Source organism: Impatiens glandulifera, chromosome 2 (assembly GCF_907164915.1).
Source record: "Impatiens glandulifera chromosome 2, dImpGla2.1, whole genome shotgun sequence".
Taxonomy (NCBI): Eukaryota; Viridiplantae; Streptophyta; class Magnoliopsida; order Ericales; family Balsaminaceae; genus Impatiens; species Impatiens glandulifera.
Window position 1 is genome coordinate 48172140 of NC_061863.1, and position 21870 is coordinate 48194009.

General features: G+C 30.9%; 1 protein-coding gene across 1 annotated transcript; it reads right to left on the reverse strand.

Moving 5' to 3' along the window:
• Nucleotides 1-1301: 1301 nt before the first annotated feature.
• LOC124926236 (mitochondrial phosphate carrier protein 1, mitochondrial-like) lies at nucleotides 1302-3038 on the reverse strand. Its single transcript, XM_047466429.1, has 6 exons — nucleotides 2807-3038; nucleotides 2345-2694; nucleotides 2212-2255; nucleotides 1913-2127; nucleotides 1711-1835; nucleotides 1302-1621 (listed from the first exon to the last, which is right to left on the reverse strand). The coding sequence occupies exons 1-6, from the start codon at nucleotides 2945-2947 to the stop codon at nucleotides 1585-1587; spliced, it is 912 nt and encodes a 303-aa protein (XP_047322385.1). The 5' UTR covers nucleotides 2948-3038; the 3' UTR covers nucleotides 1302-1584.
• Between the last annotated feature and the right edge of the window lie 18832 nt (nucleotides 3039-21870).

The following is a 21870-nucleotide window of genomic DNA, read 5'->3' on the forward strand; positions in this document are numbered from 1 at the left end:
TCTCTTCCAAATCTCTCGGAAAGTAAAAAAAAAAACCATAACCAACTTGAATTTCCTCCGCACTAACTTGGCAAGGCGTTGAACAAACGATCAATAGTTTCTACTTTTCCCTAGCATAATGAGTAATTAACATCTAGGTATATTCATGTAAGTTATTTGTGTTTGTTTAAATAAATTATTAAAATATTCTTTTGTATTTAATAATATTTTAATTTAAACGAGTTTATAATTAACTAACAATTTTACTTAAACTCTTAAATTTAATTAGCTTATTCATTACCATTATTTGTTGTAATCAAATAGTTCTTAGTGTAAATATTTAATCTTTCAAACATTTGGAAGTTAAAATATATTTCAGTGACAATTATGCACATCAAAGGATCCTGATTGGTTTGAATTTAATAATATGATTTTTAAGATTAATAAATAGCAGGGATATGCTTTTTTGTTTGTTTGTTTGGGTAATTAGACTATAATCTAGATTATTTTAGCTGGTTATAAGATCAATTTATTAGAGATATTACAAATAGTGATCATTGGCCTTTTTATAATTAAAATATTTATTTCTTTCTTTTTAGTTATCTAATTCTTTATATAAATATAATAGAAATGTAGTTTTATGAATGAATCGGATAATAAATAATTCACAACTCACATATTTATTTATGTTTTCATTGCAAGGAAGACATTCTATTTATTTATTATATAGTTGTTATTATAATGTAATAAATAATTATTTTGGTTATTCTCACGTCAATATCATTAATTAAAATATTATTAAATACAAACAAATATTTTAATAATTTATCTTAAACAAACACAAATAACTTTCTTTATCTAACAACTATAAACCAAATCTATGAAGATCCTAAAAAAATTCAAGATCAAACAAGCTCTTGAATTTAATTGTTGAAAAAAATAATACAATACAATCTAATAATGAACATTCTTATAAATAAAATTTAATAAATTATTAAAATTTGTTTTTAAATTACTAAAATTTTAAATAAAAACATTTTTTTTTTAATGAACATTCTTATAAATAAAATTTAATAAATTATTAAAATTTGTTTTTAAATTACTAAAATTTTAAATAAAAACATTTTTTTTTAATTAGAAGAAAACACGGTTCAAATCAAAATTGGTTTTAGAAAAATGAATCAAATAATAATAATAAATAAATATGTGTCCCAAACTTTGAACTCTTAACAAACAAAAAAAGTAAATAAAATATTTTTTCCAACTAGACTAAAAAGAGAATTTATAAATAAATTTCAAAATAACTCAATTGGAAGGGGTTATAAATGTTTACAACTCTGGTGTGGATGATTCTAATCCGAACAATCATAGGCTTAAATAGGGTACCCTTTTCTCACCAAATATTTATATACATGAATATGAGACTGGCACAAATAGGACTCCTATATACAAATCAAAGTACATGTGACAATCTCAAAATTTAACCTATTACAAAAAAAAAATAACTCTTCATTTCAGCCGCAACCATGTCGTTCTGAAAAATTATTGATGGAAGAAGCTTCCAAAATTATCGTGTTTTGTTCCCGCAAACAGTCATCAGGCAGCTCAATCCATAACCCTTCTTAGCCCTCCGCTTGTAGGCCTATAATGAATCAATTGGTTTCTCAAACTTTTACTCTAGAATGAATGTTAACAACAGAAGAGTAATAGTAGTGACTAGTGCACACTTACAGTCCGGATAAGACTTTAATTGTGTCATACAAGAACCATTGCAAAGTCACGACAGGTCCTACTAAGGCTATCCGAACTGGAAGACTTCTCGTGAACAGATTAACAAAGCCAATACTCTTGACAGCCTGAAACCAGCAGCATCATAAACCAATAAGAAAACCCTAATAATGACAATCATTTTAAGGGATCCAGGCTGCATTACCTGAAGAACAGTCTTGGATTTCCCATTATAAAGAGACGAAACAATATTGTCTGCAGGTGTTGAAATTACAGTACCCACAGCTCCAGCCGTGTATGAAGCAAGACATGTCACACCTAGCTGTTGAGCTTTCGAACAATCCTCTTTACTTTTATGCAAACCATTTCGATATATCATGTCTACAGCATGCTCAAATGTCGTGAACATCACCATAGAAACTAAAACCAATAAAACAAACACAATAATAGTTTTAGCAAAAGGCTCAAAATCATTCAACAGAAGAGTATACAAACTGTTTTTACATGGAAGATTGCGACACCAGAGTGGAAACAGACCCCGATAGAACCTGCAACAAAATAAAAGAAACAGAGGAGGTAAACATACAACCATATAAAACAAAGATGTAGATGTATATGATGATGATGATATGTATACCCAAATAGGCCATCGGTGGAATACAATCTTGGAAACCCGTCTGCCAGTCCCTTAGCGAAATGAGGTTGAGTTTGAAGGCGGACCTTAACAGCCTCAAAAGGGGAAAGTGCTACATCTGCAAACAACTGGGCAGAGGCACTGCTAACAAAGAATATGACAGTCCGGTTATGATCAACCAAGACTCCTGAGTAGAAGTTCTTAAAATATTCATAGAGACCAAATTTGCATCCACCTTGAACACCATATCCAAATAATTTGCCAGACCAACCCCTCCAAAGAGCAGAAGCTCCTTCTTCTCTCCATAAGGTGCCTAATCCTGATAAAATTCCTCTGTATTTGATTGGATTCACCTAAAAAGTCAGCAAACCAACATGAGACCCTAAAACCAATGATCTAATTGTTTCTGTTTCCACAACTCGAATCAAAGACAAAACTTACTGTTTTCGAATCTAGGTTACGTACCTGCATGTTCACTTTAAGGACATCGAGGGGAGTTACGGCGAGATGAGAAGTGCCTGCACTGAACATTCCGCCGATGGTACAAAGGCCATAGTAGCCGGCTGTGAACTCCTCGCAAACCCTTGTTCCATCCGCATGTCTCATTCTTTCGATATCGATGAGTTTTTCTCTATGATCCCGTGCCTTCCGCAAGTGGGGTTTAAGTCAAAGACCTAAACATTGGAAAAAGTGATGGAGAAGAAGGAAAAGCAAAATCGGCAAACCTAAATGTGGAGGCGGGGTGTGTATGAATGAATTCGAACGGAATCACGCTTACTTCTTCACTTGCTGGTTATGCAACCACGTCACAAGGTCATTCATATGGCCAATATTTCTTTCGTTGTTCTTCATTTCCTTGTTTCTTGGAAATCGAACACGTATACTCACTTACTGTATAAAGCCTGTGTTTTGTTTGGTTTTTCCACACCGAATGTCCTACCCTCCCTAGTCCCTACTCATGTTTTAGGCTTAGTTTGATTTAGTTTACTGAAGACAGCTTATAAGACAAGTATAATAGGATTCAACTCATTTAATCAAAATTATATATTATAAAAACAAAAATTAGTATCACATTCAACTTATTTAATCAAAATTATATATTATAAAAATGATTTACCAGTAATTTAAAAAACAATAATAATATATATAAAATAATATTATTTATATTTATTATGGCCATAATTTAAATTTTAGGTAATTATATTTGTATGTAAAAAATTGATGGAGTAGAGATATATATTTAAATTTATGCTTTATTATTATAATTTTATATTAGTATATAAAGATTTGAAAAATAGATGGAAGAGAATTAATAAAATAATTATAAGTAAATAAGAGAAAATGGATAAAATAATTAAAATAGATAAAATATATGAGAGATAATTAATAAAATGATTAGAGGTAGATTAAATAAATAACAAAAAATGAATAAAATGATAAAAAAAAATGAAATACATAAAAAGATATTTAGAAGTATGTTGTAACAGCTTAGATCATCTTCAATCCACCTACAAACTCAACTCTATTATAGATTTTAACCTTCAATCTATCTGCCATCTCAACTGCATTTTGGGTTCAATTTATAATTTTAGATAAATATATAGATAATATTAAAAAAATTAAAAATTATTATAAAAAAAATATTCTGAAAATATTTTTTTGAATTTGGGTTTTTGGGTTGGAGATGAATTATGTTTGATGTGATGTTTACTACATTTTTGTTTTGAAATAAGTATTTGAGTTAGAGATGACCAGGGGCGGAGCCAGGATGAAAAATTACCTGGGACTGACTCCAACTTGAATCTCAGATTTAACTTTTTATGCTCCGTTTTTTTTTCAATAAAATTTTCACGATTAATAGAAGATGGAGACTCATCATGCCCTCTCAATGCATACGCTTGCAAAGTGAGCCACCGAGTGCTTTCAATAGTTGTTGTAAGCCGTAATCTGTTATTTTATTTTTCATTTGAAGACTGTGCATTCAGTAATTTGTCAATATGACAAGGATGTTCATTAAATTATTAAGATATTCAACTGCCCTATTATGTGGTGAAATATTACATCATATATGCATAACAAAATATCATTTATCCCCATCATTAACTCGTTTTCAATATTTGAATCCATCTATTGTAAATGTAGGTTTTGGGGTTACTTATGTTCAAATAAGAAACATGAGAAACAAAAAGCGGCATCTTTCAAAGGAGAGTATTCTAACCAAGTAAATTTCTTAAACCAATGACTTTGGAACCGTCGATTTTGATTTCCAAATTTGGTCGGCGGGTACTCATCCTTAATAGGTTGATATGACCCCATCTTGATATAAGCTCGTCTAATAGGTTGATATGACCCCATCTTGATATAAGCTCGTCTAATTTCATCCATTTGATTAAAATGATATTTCCATATCGGAATACATAACTTGTTAGATTCTTGAGCAGGGATATCATATCAAATTCTTTATTTAAATACCAGGGTTTGATCACCTAACCTCAAGTTCAAAGTTTAGTTACATAGCCAACTGGGCTATAAGTCACATGTTAAATATATATATAAAATATTTTATTTTAAGTTTTTAATTTAGGTGGGGCTGGAGCCCTAGCCCATGCGTGGCTCGGCCCCTTGAGATGACCTTATAAGGCAAATGTTAGCTGTAACATTTAAAGGCTAAATCAAACGTGACCTTGGAGTATTGATGCTAATGCTTTTTCTTTTATTCTATTAAGATTAGATTACACTAGTTATCATTAACTTTTATTTATACTGGAATCTAATATTTTTAAATTATGCATAATTGAACTTTTTACACCAGTTTGTTAATTTATATTAATAATTTATTTATAAATATATAATTAATATAAACAATTCAATTAAAAAAATGTGTATTTATAGATACTCAACCTTTTTTTTAAGTATCATTATAACTTTTCAATAGTGACTGCATACAATTTATGTAATATTCATTTTAAACTTTAAAATAATCCTAAACAATTTACTCACATATCTCTAACCTCACTTCTAATATTTGCACAAAATATCTCATCATTACATATTTTTTACCTTTAATTTTTTTACTACACTCAAATTTTACTCATTCAATCTAATAAATTTTAAGTCTTTAGACAATATTTTATTTAATAGACTCCCTAATAAACACAATTATTTTATTTTAGATAAATGATTATATTCATAAATTTAAAATAATTAAATACAAATTAAATAAATATTTTAGATAAATACTTCTATTTATTTAAATTAATTAAACTCGGGATTTAATTAAATTAATTATATATATATTATTTTGAACAAATATTGTAATAATTTAAATAAAAAAAATAATTAAAAATAAAGTTCTATAATAATAATAAATAGAAAAAATGGAATAAATGATAAATTTAGGATAGTAGTAGAAAGATTTGGTCAAATTTAGACCTTTCTTATTTATTTTTATTTTTTTATCATTTTAATAAATTCCGTTATAATATTTTGTTGAATATAATACTCAAAGCTAATCTATATATATATATATATATAGATATATATATATAGATATATATATATAGATATATATAGATATAGATATATATATATATAGATATATATATATATATATAGATATATAGATATATATATATATATAGATATAGATATATATAGATATATATAGATATATATATATATATATAGATATATATATATATATAGATATATATATATATATATAGATATATATATATATATATATAGATATAGATAGATATATATAGATATAGATAGATATATATAGATATAGATAGATATATATATATATAGATAGATATATATATATATATATATATATATAGATATATAGATATATATATATATATAGATACTTAATTTAATTTTTAAAGTGTTATGTGGGGTCGAGAGTTATGGTTAATTTGAATATATATGTGGTTAAAAGTACTATATGTATGGTTTGAACTTGCAACCTAACAAAAACAAGTACAATCTTTTAATCAACTAGACTAATAACATTTTATATTTAAAATTCAACACCAAATTTGATAAACGCGGGATATTTTAACAATATAAGTTTAACTTTTTAACTAACTAATATATATATATATATATATATATATAATAATGCTTAACTTTTAAAGTGTCCGGATTACCGGGTCGAGATCTGTAGTTAATTTGGATATATGTGTGAGAGTAAATGAATATTTGTGTCGGATTGTGGGTTGACCCCCCATAAACTTAAAACGGTTAAAATTAAAATTAAAAATGCTATAAGTATGGTTCAAACTTGCAACCTAACAAAACTAGTACAACCCTTTAACCAACTAAGCTAATAATATTTTATATTTTAAATTCAACACCAAATTTGATGAACGCGGGACATTTTAATAATATAAGTTCAACTTTTTAACTAACTAATATATATATATATAATGATGCTTAATTTTAAAGTGTTCGGATTGTCTGGTCGAGAGCTGTGGTTGATTTGGATATATATGTGAGTGTAAATGGACAATTGAGTCAGATTTTGGGTTGACCCGCCATAAACGTAAAACGGTTAAAAATAAAATTAAAAATGCTACAGGTATGGTTCGAACTTGCAACATTCTAAAACAAATACAACCCTTTAACCAACTAGGCTAATAACATTTTATATTTTAAATTCAACACCAAATTTGATAACGTTGGACATTTTAATAATATAAGTTCAACTTTTTAACTAACAAATCTATATATATATATAATGATTCTTAATTTTTAAAGTGTCCGGATTGCCGGTCGAGATCTGTGATTAATTTGGATATATATGTGAGAGTAAATGGATACTTGGGTCGGATTGTGGGTTGACCCGTCCATTAACTTAAAACGGTTAAAAATAAAATTAAAAATACTATAAGTGTGGTTCGAACTTGCAATCTAATAAAACAAGTACAACCCTTTAACCAACTAGGCTAATAACACTTTATATACTTTAAATTCAACACCAAATTTGATGAACGCGGGAAATTTTAACAATATAAGTTCAACTTTTTAACTAACTAATCTATATATATATAATGATGCTTAATACTTAAAGTGTCCGGATTACCGGGTCAAGAGCTGTGGTTAATTTGGATATATATGTGAGAGTAAATGGATATTTGGGTCGGATTGTGGGTTGATCCGCCATAAACTTAAAACGGTTAAAAATAAAATTATAAATGCTATAGGTATGGTTCGAACTTGCAACCTAACAAAACAAATACAACCCTTTAACCAACTAGGCTACTAACACATTATATTTTAAATTCAACACCAAATTTGATTAACGTGGGACATTTTAACAATATAAATTCAACTTTTTAACTAACTAATCTATATATATATATATATAATGATGTTTAATTTTTAAAGTGTCCGGATTGCCGGGTCAAGAGTTGTGGTTAATTTGGATATATATGTGAGAGTAAATGAATACTTGGGTCGGATTGTGGGTTGACCCACCCATAAACTTAAAACGGTTAAAAATAAAATTAAAAATGCTATGGGTATGGTTCGAAATTGCAACCTTCCAAAATAAGTACAACCTTTTAACCAACTAGACTAATAACACTTTATATTTTAAATTCAAAACCAAATTTGATAAACACAGGACATTTTAATAATATAAGTTCATCTTTTTAACTAACTAATCTATCTATCTATATATATATATATATATATATATATATATAATGATGCTTAGCCGTGGTTACTTTGGATATATATGTGGTTAAAAATGCTATAGGTATGGTTCGAACTTGCAACCTAACAAAACAAAAATACAACTCTTTAACCAACTAGGCTAATAACACTTTATATTTAAAATTCAACACCAAATTTGATGAACGCGAGACATTTTAATAATATAAGTTAAACCTTTTAACTAACTAATCCATATATATATAATGATGCTTAATTTTTAAAATGTCCGAATTGACGGGTCGAGAGCTGTCGTTAATTTGGATATATATATATATATATATATATATATATATATATATATATATATATATGTGAGAGTAAATGGATATTTGGGTCGGATTGTGGGTTGACCCGCCCATAAACTTAAAACGGTTAAAAAAAATTAAAAATGCTATAGGTATGGTTTTAACTTGCAACCTAATAAAACAAGTACAACCCTTTAACCAACTAAGCTAATAATACTTTATATTTTAAATTCAACACCAAATTTGATGAACGCGGGACATTTTAATAATATAAGTTTAACTTTGTAACTAACTAATCTATATATATATAATGATGCTTAATTTTTAATGTGTTCGGATTGTCTGGTCGAGAGCTGTGGTTGATTTGGATATATATTTACAGAGTAAATGAATACTTGGATCGGATTGTGGGTTGAAAATTAAAACGGTTAAAAATAAAATTTAAAATGCTATAGGTATGATTCGAACTTGCAACCTATTAAAAACAAGTACAACCTTTAATCAACTAGGTTAATAACACTTTATATTTTAAATTCAACACCAAATTTGATGAACGCGGAACATTTTCACAATATAAGTTCAACTTTTTAACTAACTAATCTATATATATATAATGCTGCTAAATTTTTAAAGTGTCTGAATTGCCGGGTTGAAAGATTTGGTTAATTTGGATATATATGTGAGAGTAAATGGATAATTGGGTCGGATTGTGGGTTGATCCGACATAAACATTTTTACCGTAATATTTTTTTCACTGTTTTTTATATTATTACTGTTTTTTATTATAATCTTTAAATTATTCTACTTAACAATTATAATTATCCTTAAATTTTAGATTTTAGGATTTATGATTTGACAAAATAAACGGTTTAAATAATTTTAAAATATTTATAAAAAATGACCAAAATATGAAATCGTTTCTAACGGGCACATGAGACATAACGTCGAGTCCCTATTTCACGTGTAACTAAACACAAACTCTAAGGAATCTATTTTCTGAGGACGTTATTATTTTGCACGTCAATATATTTATTTTCTTAATTTTGTGGAAAAATAAGGTGACAACTCTTAAGTCACAAACTTGTTTCTAGCCAATTATTCGATTTTATTTGATTTAATTTATTTTGAAATTTTGAAAAATTATCTACATTTTATATTTATTTATAGTATCCAAACAAATATTTTAAACGTGTATAAAGAGATTTTATCTACTAATTATAACACCACCAACTACTCTATGATATTAATTAATACAGATGCTAGAATGAACTTAGAAAGTTAGGACTTAACATAATATATTATTTTTCAAAATAACATACATGTAAGGAGAACAAGGTATATATAATTTATGAGAAATGATAGGGGCAACGAAGGGTCAGCGAAAGTAAGACCACGAATCCTACTTGGCCTACCACATGAGCAGAAGAGACAAACGAATAAATTATCTAATAGTATAAATACAATCTCAAAGTCAAGACCCGCCATAATCCTTAAATTATTTTCTCTCTCAAACTTCTCCGGCTCTGGCGAAAATCATCACCCTACCAAAATCCTAGTTTAAGTATAAAACAATTAAACATTTTTTATATCAATCTTTTATTTTTCAACTCTGTATTACTGCAAACACTCTTCATCTTCCCCAACACCTCAGGCTCAAGCCGCCATCACCACCACCGTAAGTCAATAATCCATGCTTACTCGCACTCCACAGTTCACTCACTTTCAACTTATGGTTTCAAACACACAGTTACTTCTCATCTATTCTTGACACAACTACATATGCTCTAGTTGGCTTCATCGGATCTCCGACTCTCTAGCGTTTGTTCCTCTTTCGTTGCTCCTATCAGATCAGAAAGAAAAAAATCTCTCTTACATTTTTATCACACCAAACTAAAACAAAAAACAGCTAATTTTAGTTGGAGTTGAAGAAGAATTTTAATGCGTGGAGGAAATTAGAGAGGTGCTTGTAGCGTGCTTCTTGTGGATGATGTCAAACAGGGGATGAAGATGGTGAAATTGAATTAAGGAGGAGATGAGATAAAGACTGAATGAGAAAGAGGTGAAATCAAGATGTAAGAAAGAAGCAAGTTTTTTCATTAAATCAAAAGTAATAATGTTTTACATGTTTAATCCCTTTATATATAAGAGTAAGGGTATTTAGGTAATTATTGAATGTTTCATTAATTAATAATAAATATATTAATTATAAATGTTATGTTATGATTTCAGCCGTTATATTATCTTGTCTTCATCTTGACCGCATATTGCATTGTTATGATTTCAGCCGTTGGATTATCTTGTCTTCATCTTGACCGCATATTCCATTGTTGAAACTCTTTAGACATTTAGGTTTAGACATTTAGGAGACATGCCGTAACACTACTCCCTCCTTGAGATTGAAGACGACCGCGTCGCCTCCTACGAAGCCCCTTTGATTTCCATCTAAGATTGGGGAAATTCGTATTGATTATAGAAGCGTCTTCCTAGCAAACCTAGAATCTATCTTTCCCCTCACTTTGAACGAATAACTGGCGCACCGTTTCTCCATCTCTCAAGGTAAGTCTTTCTTCTAAAATCGTCTCTAGTTCAAAATCGATTCTTTTTAGATCATCTATGTTAGTCTTTGATGAATGATTTCCAATAAATTTTTTGAGCTGTGACACATGAAAAACATTGTGAATACGAGTATGAGATGGTAATTGTAAACGATACGATACCTGCCCGATTTTGCCTGTAATTTCGTAAGGCCCATAGAACTTAGGTTGAAGTTTTGTGTGTTTGTTTTGTGTGAGAGTGATTTGTCTATAGGGTTGAGCTTTTAAGAATACCATATCTCATATTTTGAAAAAATACCTCTTTATGCTTCTTATCATACTATTGTTTCATCCTGTTTTGTGCTCGTTGGAGATTTTGTTTAGCTAATTGGAGATGGTGTTCCCTTACTTGTAGAGTTATATCTAGATTGTGGTCAATTGCATCTCCAACCAAATATGGGACATGCACTGGTGGTTCCTGGTTATATACTAGATGATATGGAGACATGCCACTTGTAGAATGAAAATTGGTGTTATACCGCCATTCAACTAAGGGTAACCACTTACTCCATAAGTGCGGTCTTTGGCTAATCATGCATCTCAAGTAAGTTTCCACACATTTATTGACTATCTCTGTTTGTCCGTATGTTTGAGGGTGATAAGTTGTAGATAATTTTTGTTCTATGCCCTGTAATTTAAGCAATTCTTTCCAAAAAACACTTAAGAAAATTTTATCCATGTCGCTAGTAATACTTTTTGGCATACCATGCAGTTTGAATATGTTATCAATAAAAACCATAGCAATTGAATAAGCTGTATACGGATGTGTAATTGCTATAAAATGGGTCATTTTAGACAATCTGTCTATAACGAAAATTGCAGTTTTACCTTGTGATTTTGGAAGGCCCTCAATAAAATACATAGAAATGTTAGTCCAAACATGATTACGAATTGGAAGATATTGTAATAATCCATTGGGGAGATGTGAGTCATGTTTGTTTTGTTGACAATTACGCACATATTCCCAAATATTTTTTGTCATACCCTTCCAAAAATAGGCGCGTTGTATTTTCTTTGTGGTTATATTTACTCCCGAATGTCCTCCCACCGATGATGTATGAACTATTTCTATTATTTTATTTTTAAGATCCGTGTCAAATTCTATTACTAGTTTGCCTTTCTTTCTAAGATGATTGTTGATATAAGAATAGTAAGGGTGAGTGTCTTGATCTTTCTGAATATCAATAATAATATTTTTAAGATTTGGATCAGTATTCCATAATGATGAAATAGTATCTAGAAAAGGTGAATGAATAGTAGAAAGAGCCCAGCAATGACCCTCTACTCTTGAAAGAGCATCTGCAACAATATTTTCTTTACCTTTTTTTTATAGGTAACAGAAAAATCAAACCCTATAAGCTTATATAATCATTTTTCTTGACTAACTGTGTGTATTCTCTGCTCCAGTAAATATTTTAACGGTTCATGATCAGTTTTAACTATGAAAGGCTTAAATTGTAGATATGATTTCCATTTTTTCACAACCATAATTAACACAAGTAATTCTTTCTCATATGTAGGAAGAAGTTTATTATTAGGAGAAAGAGACTTGCTTATGAATGTTATGGGTTGCCGTTTCTGAATTAAGACAGCCCCATACCAATATTGTTTGCATCTGTCTCTATAATGAATGTAACATTAAAATCAGGTAATGCCAAAACTGGTGGGGTACACATTGCTGTTTTTTAATTTGTCAAAAGCTTCTTGTGAGATTTCAAACCATATAAAACTATCTTTTTTCAACAAATTAATTAGTGGTTTAGCAATTAAACCATAATTACATATAAATCTTCTATAATAGCTTGTTAGTCCTAAAAACCCTCTTAGCATTTTAATTGTTGTAGGAATATGCCAATGTTTCATTGCTAACAATTTATCAGGATCTGCTTCTACTCCATCAACTAAGATAATATGACCTAAGTACTCTATTTTTTTTAGGCAAAAGAACACTTAGATTTCTTCAGAAAAAATGTATGTTGTTTCAGAATATCGAAAACTAATCGAATATGAGTTAAGTGATCCTTCCAATTTTTTCTATATACAAGTATATCATAAAAAAATACTAAGACAAATTTTCGCAAATATGGTTTGAATATTGTATTCATGATACATTGAAATGTAGAAGGAGCATTAGTTAGACCGAACGACATGACTAGAAATTCATATAACCCTTCATGAGTTTTAAATGCTATTTTATGTATATCTTTTGGGTTCATATGAATTTGATGAAATCCAGCTTTTAAATCCAGTTTGGTATATATACAGCTAGAATGAAGTTCATCAAGTAATTCCTCTATAATAGGTATAGGAAATTTATTTTTAACTATCATGCTATTTAGTTTCCTATAATCTATACAAAGTCTCCAACTCATATCTTTTTTCTTAACTAAAATGACAGGTGTTGCAAATGCACTGTTATTTGGTCTAATTATACCTTGTTTAGACATTTCTACAATTAGTTTTTTAATTTCTGTTTTATACAATGCAGGGTACATGTAGAGGTTGAGGCTAATTGAGACCGCTCCCTCCTTTAGAACAATCTGATGATCTTACTGTCTAATGGGAGACAGCTCTGTTGGATCCTGGAATAAAAAGTTAAACTCATCCAAAAGTAAGCTTAATTATTCTATTGGCATCTCAAAACTTGTGTTAGTATAGATTGAAAAAAATTGAGGAGATAGCGAAACACAATTTGTCAATGATGTAGCTTTGTCAAACTTAATTTCTTTTTTGAAACTTGTCGTTTGTTTTCCCTCATTAGGCATAGTAGATGTAATACTATTGATCGTAAACCTTTTATCATGGGAAGAAAATGATATTGTTAATTGTTTGAAATTCCATGAAATATCTGACAATTTAATAAGCCACTATATTCCTAGAATCAAGTCATAACTAGTCATTTTTTAAATTCTCAAATTCGTGTTAAAATGGTAGTCTTGTATTGAATGTGGTATTTGAGAATAAAATTGTGTACTCTGTAATGTAGACCTATCTGCTACTCAAACCTGCAAAGGATTAGTAACTGAAACAGGGTGATTAATTAAAGACATTAAGTTAGCATTTATGAAATTATGTGTACTACATGAATCAATAAAAATATTGACTGCTACTTCCTTGATATACCCAAGTACTGTCATTGTTTTATAATAATTTGTTTCTGTCAAGGCATTCAATGAAACTGCAGATAAGTCTTATATTTCTGTATCCGTAACTTCTATTTCTTCGTCATTAGGCAGTTCAATATTTTTGGATGCTTCCAATGTATAAATAATTGCCTTGCATTTGTGTGTAGAGTCAATTTTTTTTGGACAATGATAGCATTCTCCTCTTGCCCTTTTTTCTGCTGCGACTTTATGATTTATTCTTTTGAAATTGAATATGTTATAATTATTGTTGAATGGTCTTTGGACGGAGTTGGGAGCAATGGAAGACCGTTGTTATACAAATGTGTTTGTTTAGCATAAGACGTATATGTTGCTTCTTGAACTCGGGCCATTGCCATAGCATCATTGATATTTGTAGGATTGAGTAATCTAACCGGATTAGCAATTTATGGTCTAAGTTCTCCAAAGTAGCAATCCATCATATAATCATTGGGCATTCTAGAAAGTTTGTAGGAAATTTCTATAAATTTGTCATTATGTGCTTCTACAGTTCCTGATTGTTTAAGGTTCATTAAATCGCTCATTGGGCATCAAAAATTGTTAAACCGAAATTCTTTTTAACTTCCCCTTTAAACATATCCCATGTTATTATCATATTATGGTCTAACTTTGATCTGTATTTTGTATACCACATTCTTGCTTTGTCGATGAAGTGTAATCGAGCAATTCTTGCCTTAATATTTGGAGGGGTGTCGTCAATCGCCAAAAATTCTTCCGTTGAATATATCCAGCCATCCACATCTTTTCCATCGAATTTAGGAAAATCTATTCTTGTTAGACTTTTATGAATACGATATGGTCTTGGTTGTCCGAAATTGTGTTGATCATGATAATTATTATATTTTTGAAATATAAAATTATCTTCTTCACGGTTATGATCCCTTCTTGCATTTATATTAGGAGTTTGAACGTTACTTGTATGAGCTCCTCTTATATTTGGATTAACGTTTAATGCTGGATTGTTATGATGCCCCCGATGTTCTCTTGGATTGCCCTGATTGCTGTTATTATTATTGTTGTTAATATGTTGTATCAATATTTCGATCGCCGTCTCGAATCCCTTTTATAAATTGTTGAATTTTAGATCTATTCGAGCATTAAGGTCATCGAAACTCTTTTTCTGAATACTTAAGCTCATTGATTTATAGAACAAAATCTTCTAAGCTTTTATAGAATTGTGTTCTTCCAAACATTCGTTGATGTGATCCGGGTTTTTCTTAGAATATTGATTCTCTATTTTCGATCTTTTTCCAACCATGACGCGAATAACCAGTTCTTGTTTCTTTTTCTTGTAGTGAAAGTGAGAAAAAAATTGAATTTCCAACGGTCATAAGATCGTTGGCTCTGATACGAGTGTAGCATGCTGCTTGTGGATGATGTCAAACAGGGGATGAAGATGGTGAAATTGAATTAAGGAGGAGATGAGATAAAGACTGAATGAGAAAGAGGTAAAATCAAGATGTATGAAAGAAGTAAGTTTTTTCATTAAATCAAAAGTAATCTTGTTTTACATGTTTAATCCCTTTATATATAAGGGTAAGGGTATTTAGGTAATTATTGAATGTTTCATTAATTAATAATAAACAGATTAATTATAAATGTTATGTTATGATTTCAGCCGTTGGATTATCTTGTCTTCATCTTGACCGCATATTACATTGTTATGATTTCAGTCGTTGGATTATCTTGTCTTCATCTTGACCACATATTTCATTGTTGAAACTCTTTAGACATTTAGGTTTAGACATTTAGGAGACATGTCGTAACAGTGTATTCTTTTGATGACAACGGGGAACAATCTGAGACGATGGTGAGGAAATCAAGATGAGAGAAATACGACCAGAAACAAAACGAAAACAGAGGAGCTTGAAACTAGCGCCAGTGATAGTGATTTGTTTTGGGGAGGCGGAGAATGGGTAGTTGGAAGAGGGGAGATATTGGCGTAGGTGAAGATGGCGATGATCGAGGTGGGGAAGCCCCGGTGGTGCGGTGATCATGAAAGTGATAGGCGTGGGAGGGGATTGAAGAGTTAAGTAGTTTTATGAAACAAATTTGGGTTTATACTATTATTGATGATGTGTAAAACAATGTAGTAAATAAATTAAATAACAAGTTAAATAATTTAACAGAAATTTAACTGTAGAGTATTAGATATATGACCAAATATTGTAACTTGAATTCTTAAAACGACAAGAAAATAGGAGAGGCTTAAATTAAAATAAAAATAAAAATTAACTACATACAATTATAAATTTAACATTTATCCCATAATAAAATAGACTAAATATAAAATTTTATGTCTATTAATTAATTTTATATATTTAATTGATTAAAATAAAGCCAACAAGACGAAGGAATAATCAATTTAAAACAAGTCCTTAAGGCTTAAAATAGATCATAATCCAGTGCGGCCAAAATCAACAAAGAAGGCTACAATAGGCTGGACGATCATCGTTGATCGTCCCTCTCTCATCCAACAAACATCAACCTAGTGCGTCGCCCGCTACAACGGAAGCAGCGCGCGATTTCGCGCCTCAGCGGATCAACAATAGAGGACTAACACCTGTCATGTGTCAATTGCTGACGGAACGCTCGAAGACCGCTTCAACGCACATTCACGACTCGACCTTCGTCTTCTTCCTTGCGTCGAACGGATAAGAACACCAACCTTCTTTGTTTTTTCAAAACATGGAACTCGCTCGTTTATTGACCAATTTGGTTGATTCAAAGACTGAATTGATCACCCTAGAATGTTAATCATTTCGCCTATCAATCTAGGTCGAATCATGACTTAAATGGAATAGAAATCAGTCGAGCAAAACAAAAGACATAAATGACTTTTGTCCCAAATTCGATCCACTTCACCGACAACCGACATTGTCACCTATAAATAAGATCTCATGACTGAGACAAAGGACAAGAATCCAACCATCAAGTCCTTAATCAATCTTTTTAAAAAATCTGCTATTAAAATTTTCAAACTTTCAAACTTTTTTTCAAATCTTGTACAGGGCTTCAAAGCTCAGTTCTGGTTTATCCAAAAACTTTGGCAACAGTATAGGAGTGTTCTTCAACCTGTTGTAAACTTATATTCACTTTGTAATTCATGTTATGAACTCCTTGATGAATTACATGGGGGAAATTAGCTCAAATGGGTTTCATAACCCTCGAAATTCCTAAAATGGCCAAAACCATAAAATATTGCCCAAATGGGTCTCTCGGACGAAAATACCCTTGATTTTATTTTGCGTAACACTTAGCCCTTCGTATAACCCTTCGCGTAACCCTTCGCGTAATCAGTTCACTTCGCGTAATCATTGCTTCGCGTAAGGCTTCGCGTAACACGTCCTATTAAAGGATTTTTTTTCATTTTTTATCTTCTTACTCTCTCTTTCGCGTAAAACTCTTTTCTTCTTCTTCCTTTACGTAACCCTTCATTCCATTTGTATTCATCATTCTAGTTGGTCTTCCTCTCGATTCCGATCAACTTCCTCGCCATCGCCGTCGCCACCGACGTTGCCTGCATTCTATCCGTGCATTTACAGGTTAGTATAGTATTCGTTTAGGGTTTAGTTAGGGTTTATAGTATTAGTTTATAGTATTACGCGAATGTATTTCTGGTTCTTGTTGATTCTTATAAGTTATTAGTTTTGTATAGTATTAATTTAGTATAGTATTAGTTTAGGGTTTAGTTCACTAGTTCTTGTTTATTCAAAGTTGGTTCCTTTTTCTGAATTTGTTCCTTTTCACATTTTGTTTTGTCGAATTTGAATTGGTATTTGTAAGATTGTCGAATTTTAATTGGTATTTGTTCATTTTAAGATTGTCGAATTGGTTAAGATTGTCGAATTGGTATTTGCAGTTAGTATGTTGTTAAATAGTTTTGTATGTAGTCTGATTGTTTGTATGCAGTTTTGTAAGTATTAGTTAAGATTGTCGAACTGGTATTTGCAGTTAGTATGTTGTTAAATAGTTTTGTATGCAGTATGATTGTTTGTCTGGTTATTTGTTCATTTTGTATGCAGTCTGATGCTTAATTATCATATGGCTTTTTTTGATTGTTTGTCTGGTTGTCTGGTTGTTCCTTTTCAGAAGATGGCTACAACAGTGAATGATTTTCCTGGTAGGGTTTCTTGGAAATCCACCCTAACAATTTCTAAGATTGTTGAGAAATTTAAGAGTCTTGGGCTAATGAAGAAGGCTTTGAAAATGCAATTTGAATTCTTATTGAAAGTCACAAGCTTGCAGTTCTCCGAGATCATTATTCACCAAATGCTGCTAAGGAAAAGAAGTTGTGACTTGAACTTAAATCGGATGAACATCAGGGTCAATGGTAAAGACATCTCCTTCGGCATGAAGGAGTATGCTCTTATCACAAGCCTCAATTTTGGTGAATTCCCTACTTTTGATGATGATGATGAGGAATGCAACGGACCTCTTCTAACCTTGCTGATGAAATATTTCGCTGCATCTTCTTTTGTTAGATATAGTGATTTCCAAGAAACTTTTCTCGAATGCTCTGACAAAGAGGACACTTTCAAGATGGGGCTGGTATGCTTGGTTTTCCATAAATATCTTGGAATATCATTGGGTACTATGCGTTGCACGTCTGCAGAGTGGCGCATAAACGTCTATGATTGCCAGTAAGGCATTTATAGTGAGAAACAGATGGAATCATTTACGACACCAATGCGTGAGATGCTTCCATATGTACTTCATAAGGCCCTGTCTCCTCCACAATTACTCCGGTTTCCACGGTTCACCTTGGACCCCATGGATTTTAGAAGAATTCCACACCCCGAAGTCCCCGAATGTGGGAAGCCTGAGGACTGTTTTGTGTTTGTAATGGCGTACATTGAATGGTTGACTGCTAACCTGGACATATGCGAAGTGACCTCAGATATCATGATTCGTTTGAGGAAGAAGTGGGCAGTTAGGCTATTCTATCAAATCATAGACTTATAATTTCATATATCTTTGACTGTTTGATGTAAATGGATCATATCTTGGAATACCTGATGTATGTGGTGTTTAAATTTGAATTTGTGATGAAACAGTTTGAATTTTTGATTTATATGGTGTTTATCTTGGAATTATGCATATGGTGTTTATCTTGGAATATTTGATATATTTGAAAACAACACAAAACAAAACATAGACTTGAAACAAACCTTACATAAAAGGATTGCCTTCGCGTAATGCTTCGTGTAATGGTTACGCGAAGCCAAGAAAACAACACAAAACATAGAACAATCACAACAATTCAAATGTTCAATCACAACAATTCAAATCCCAATCACAACAATTCAAATGTAAACCTTACAACACATATTCAATTCATACAACAATCACAGCAATTCAAATCCCAATCACAACAATTCAAATCCAAACCTTACAACACATATTCAATTATACAACAACTATTATGCGAAAGCTAATGAGAGTGAGCCATTAATTCAGCTTAAACCCTAACTGAAATTATAAGTTTGTTGTAACTTTGCATCCAAATGCAAGAGAATTATACTTACAACTCCAATTATTTATGATCTTATCATCCCTATATATGCAAAATCACTAACTGTATATATATACTCTTTCATTCAAAAGCTCTGTTGACTGTTAATCTCAATACTCAAAAATATGAAATAGTTAGAATTTGAGAGTGAGCCATTAATTCACTTCGCGTAATGATTCCCTTCGCGTAATGAGTCAATTCGCGTAATGACGGGAATGAGATGACGAAAATGAGAAAAACAGAAAGATACCAATATGAAAAGCTATAAGAGTTTGAGAATAACGTATTTTCACATTTCTAACCTAATATGACAAGCATTACATAAAAAGGAACGTTGACATACCCATTTTCAAAACCTGTAAATTGGGAAACTGCCAAACATGTAGAGAACGGCGGTGGCGAGAGAGTTGACCGGAATCGAGAGGAATACAAACTGAATCGAGCAACAAATGGTTTGAAGAAGAAGAAAAGGGCTTACGTGAAAGAGAGAGAGAAAGAAGATAAAAAAATCCTTTTATAGGAGTGTTACGCGAAGCGTTACGCAAAGTAATGATTACGCGAAGTGAACTGATTACGCGAAGGGTTACGCGAAGGGCTAATTGTTACGCGAAGGAAAATCAGGGGTATTTTCGTCCGTGAGACCCATTTGGGCAATGTTTTATGGTTTTGGCCATTTGAGGAATTTCGAGGGTTATGAAACCCATTTGAGCCAATTTCCCTTACATGGAGCACAAATCTTTTTTAAGTTAGACTTGCGCTCATATTTTACATTTCAATTTGGGTGTTCTTTAACATGACTTAATTCGTTAATTTCCCAATTTAGAAATGATCGTAATACAATTTATAAATCATCTATAAGGAAGTAAAACTAAACAAATCAAACTAAATAAAAAATTACCCAAATTTGAACTTAACATTTTCAAAAATTGGGTTTTTGTTATAGCCTCTAACCCAAAAGTTGTGATTTCAAAATCTCTTAGATCGTTTGTAAATGATATTAAGTGTATTTTTAAACTCGTCTTGATTAAATTAATGCATATTTGCATAAAATCAAGATTTTTCAAAAAATACTTGAAATTTCAATTCTTGAATTTGTTCAATATTACAGTTAATTATGATTTTATGATTAAAATCAATCTTAACAAACATTATGAAGCTTTTTTATAAACTTTGTTAATTAATCCAAGACTTAAAACGGGAAATCTCATTTTTGGCTAAGAAATTTAAGTTTAAAATCTCAGGCCTTAATTGATCAAATGATGATCATCATTCAATTCTAAATGATGATCATTTTTTATTCTAAATGATCTCACAATCATTCTCATCTAACTGGGTTGGAGTTTGAGAACTCCAAATGAAATTACAAAAATAAAATTGCTACCTATTGTCCAATGAATAAGACGATCGAGCATTTTTACCTCCAATAGTTGAAATTTTGACTTAACCTAATATTCGATCGATAAAACTACTCAGGCCTTGCTTCCGACTAGGGGTGTAAACAAGTCAAGTTACTCGTGAGTAGCTCGTGAGTTGACATAGTTGTTTAGAACACAAATGAGTGTGAGGTATGAGGTAGACCTCAGATTCGATTCTTGGGGATGACTTCTTTTATGTTTTGGAAAAGTTGGGACAATGGTTGGGTTTTAGATCAGCAAAATCACGTATCTTCTTAAAAATCAAATTATGCTCTCAAATAAAAGAGGTGATTACTTTAAGAATGATTGGAATACTCCACAATCAAAAGCTCCTCCAACCTCTCTCTAGATAAGCCAAAGAATAAGTAGGAAACTAGAAAAATCCTAAATTTGTTCACTCTCTCTCAATCTTACTGTGTCTTAAGAGAAAAATACCAAAAAACTATATTTATACTCTAACATATTTTTATAATAGAAAACCCTTACCCATTTTCATAATAAAAAACCCTGGCCTGTTTACTTACCTAGAAGTTAAAACCCGATCGCAATGACAATGAACACCTCAACAATTCTCCCCCTTCCGAGCCATGGGAGAATGTTGCTATAAACATTCATCATCGTGACGCCCATGTCAAACCATTCCGGCTTTGACACAACATATCACATGCTTTCCTCATGGCAAGACCTTTGTCATCATATCTGATTTATTCTCATTTATATGCATTTTCTCCAAGTATAACTCCTTCTCGAGCATTACACGCCTTTTTTTGATTTGTTTTAAACGTGAATGAAAACTTAGATTCTTACTCACATGAATAGCATTTTGTGAGTCATTAAACATCATAAATTTGTCTTGTGATATACTCATT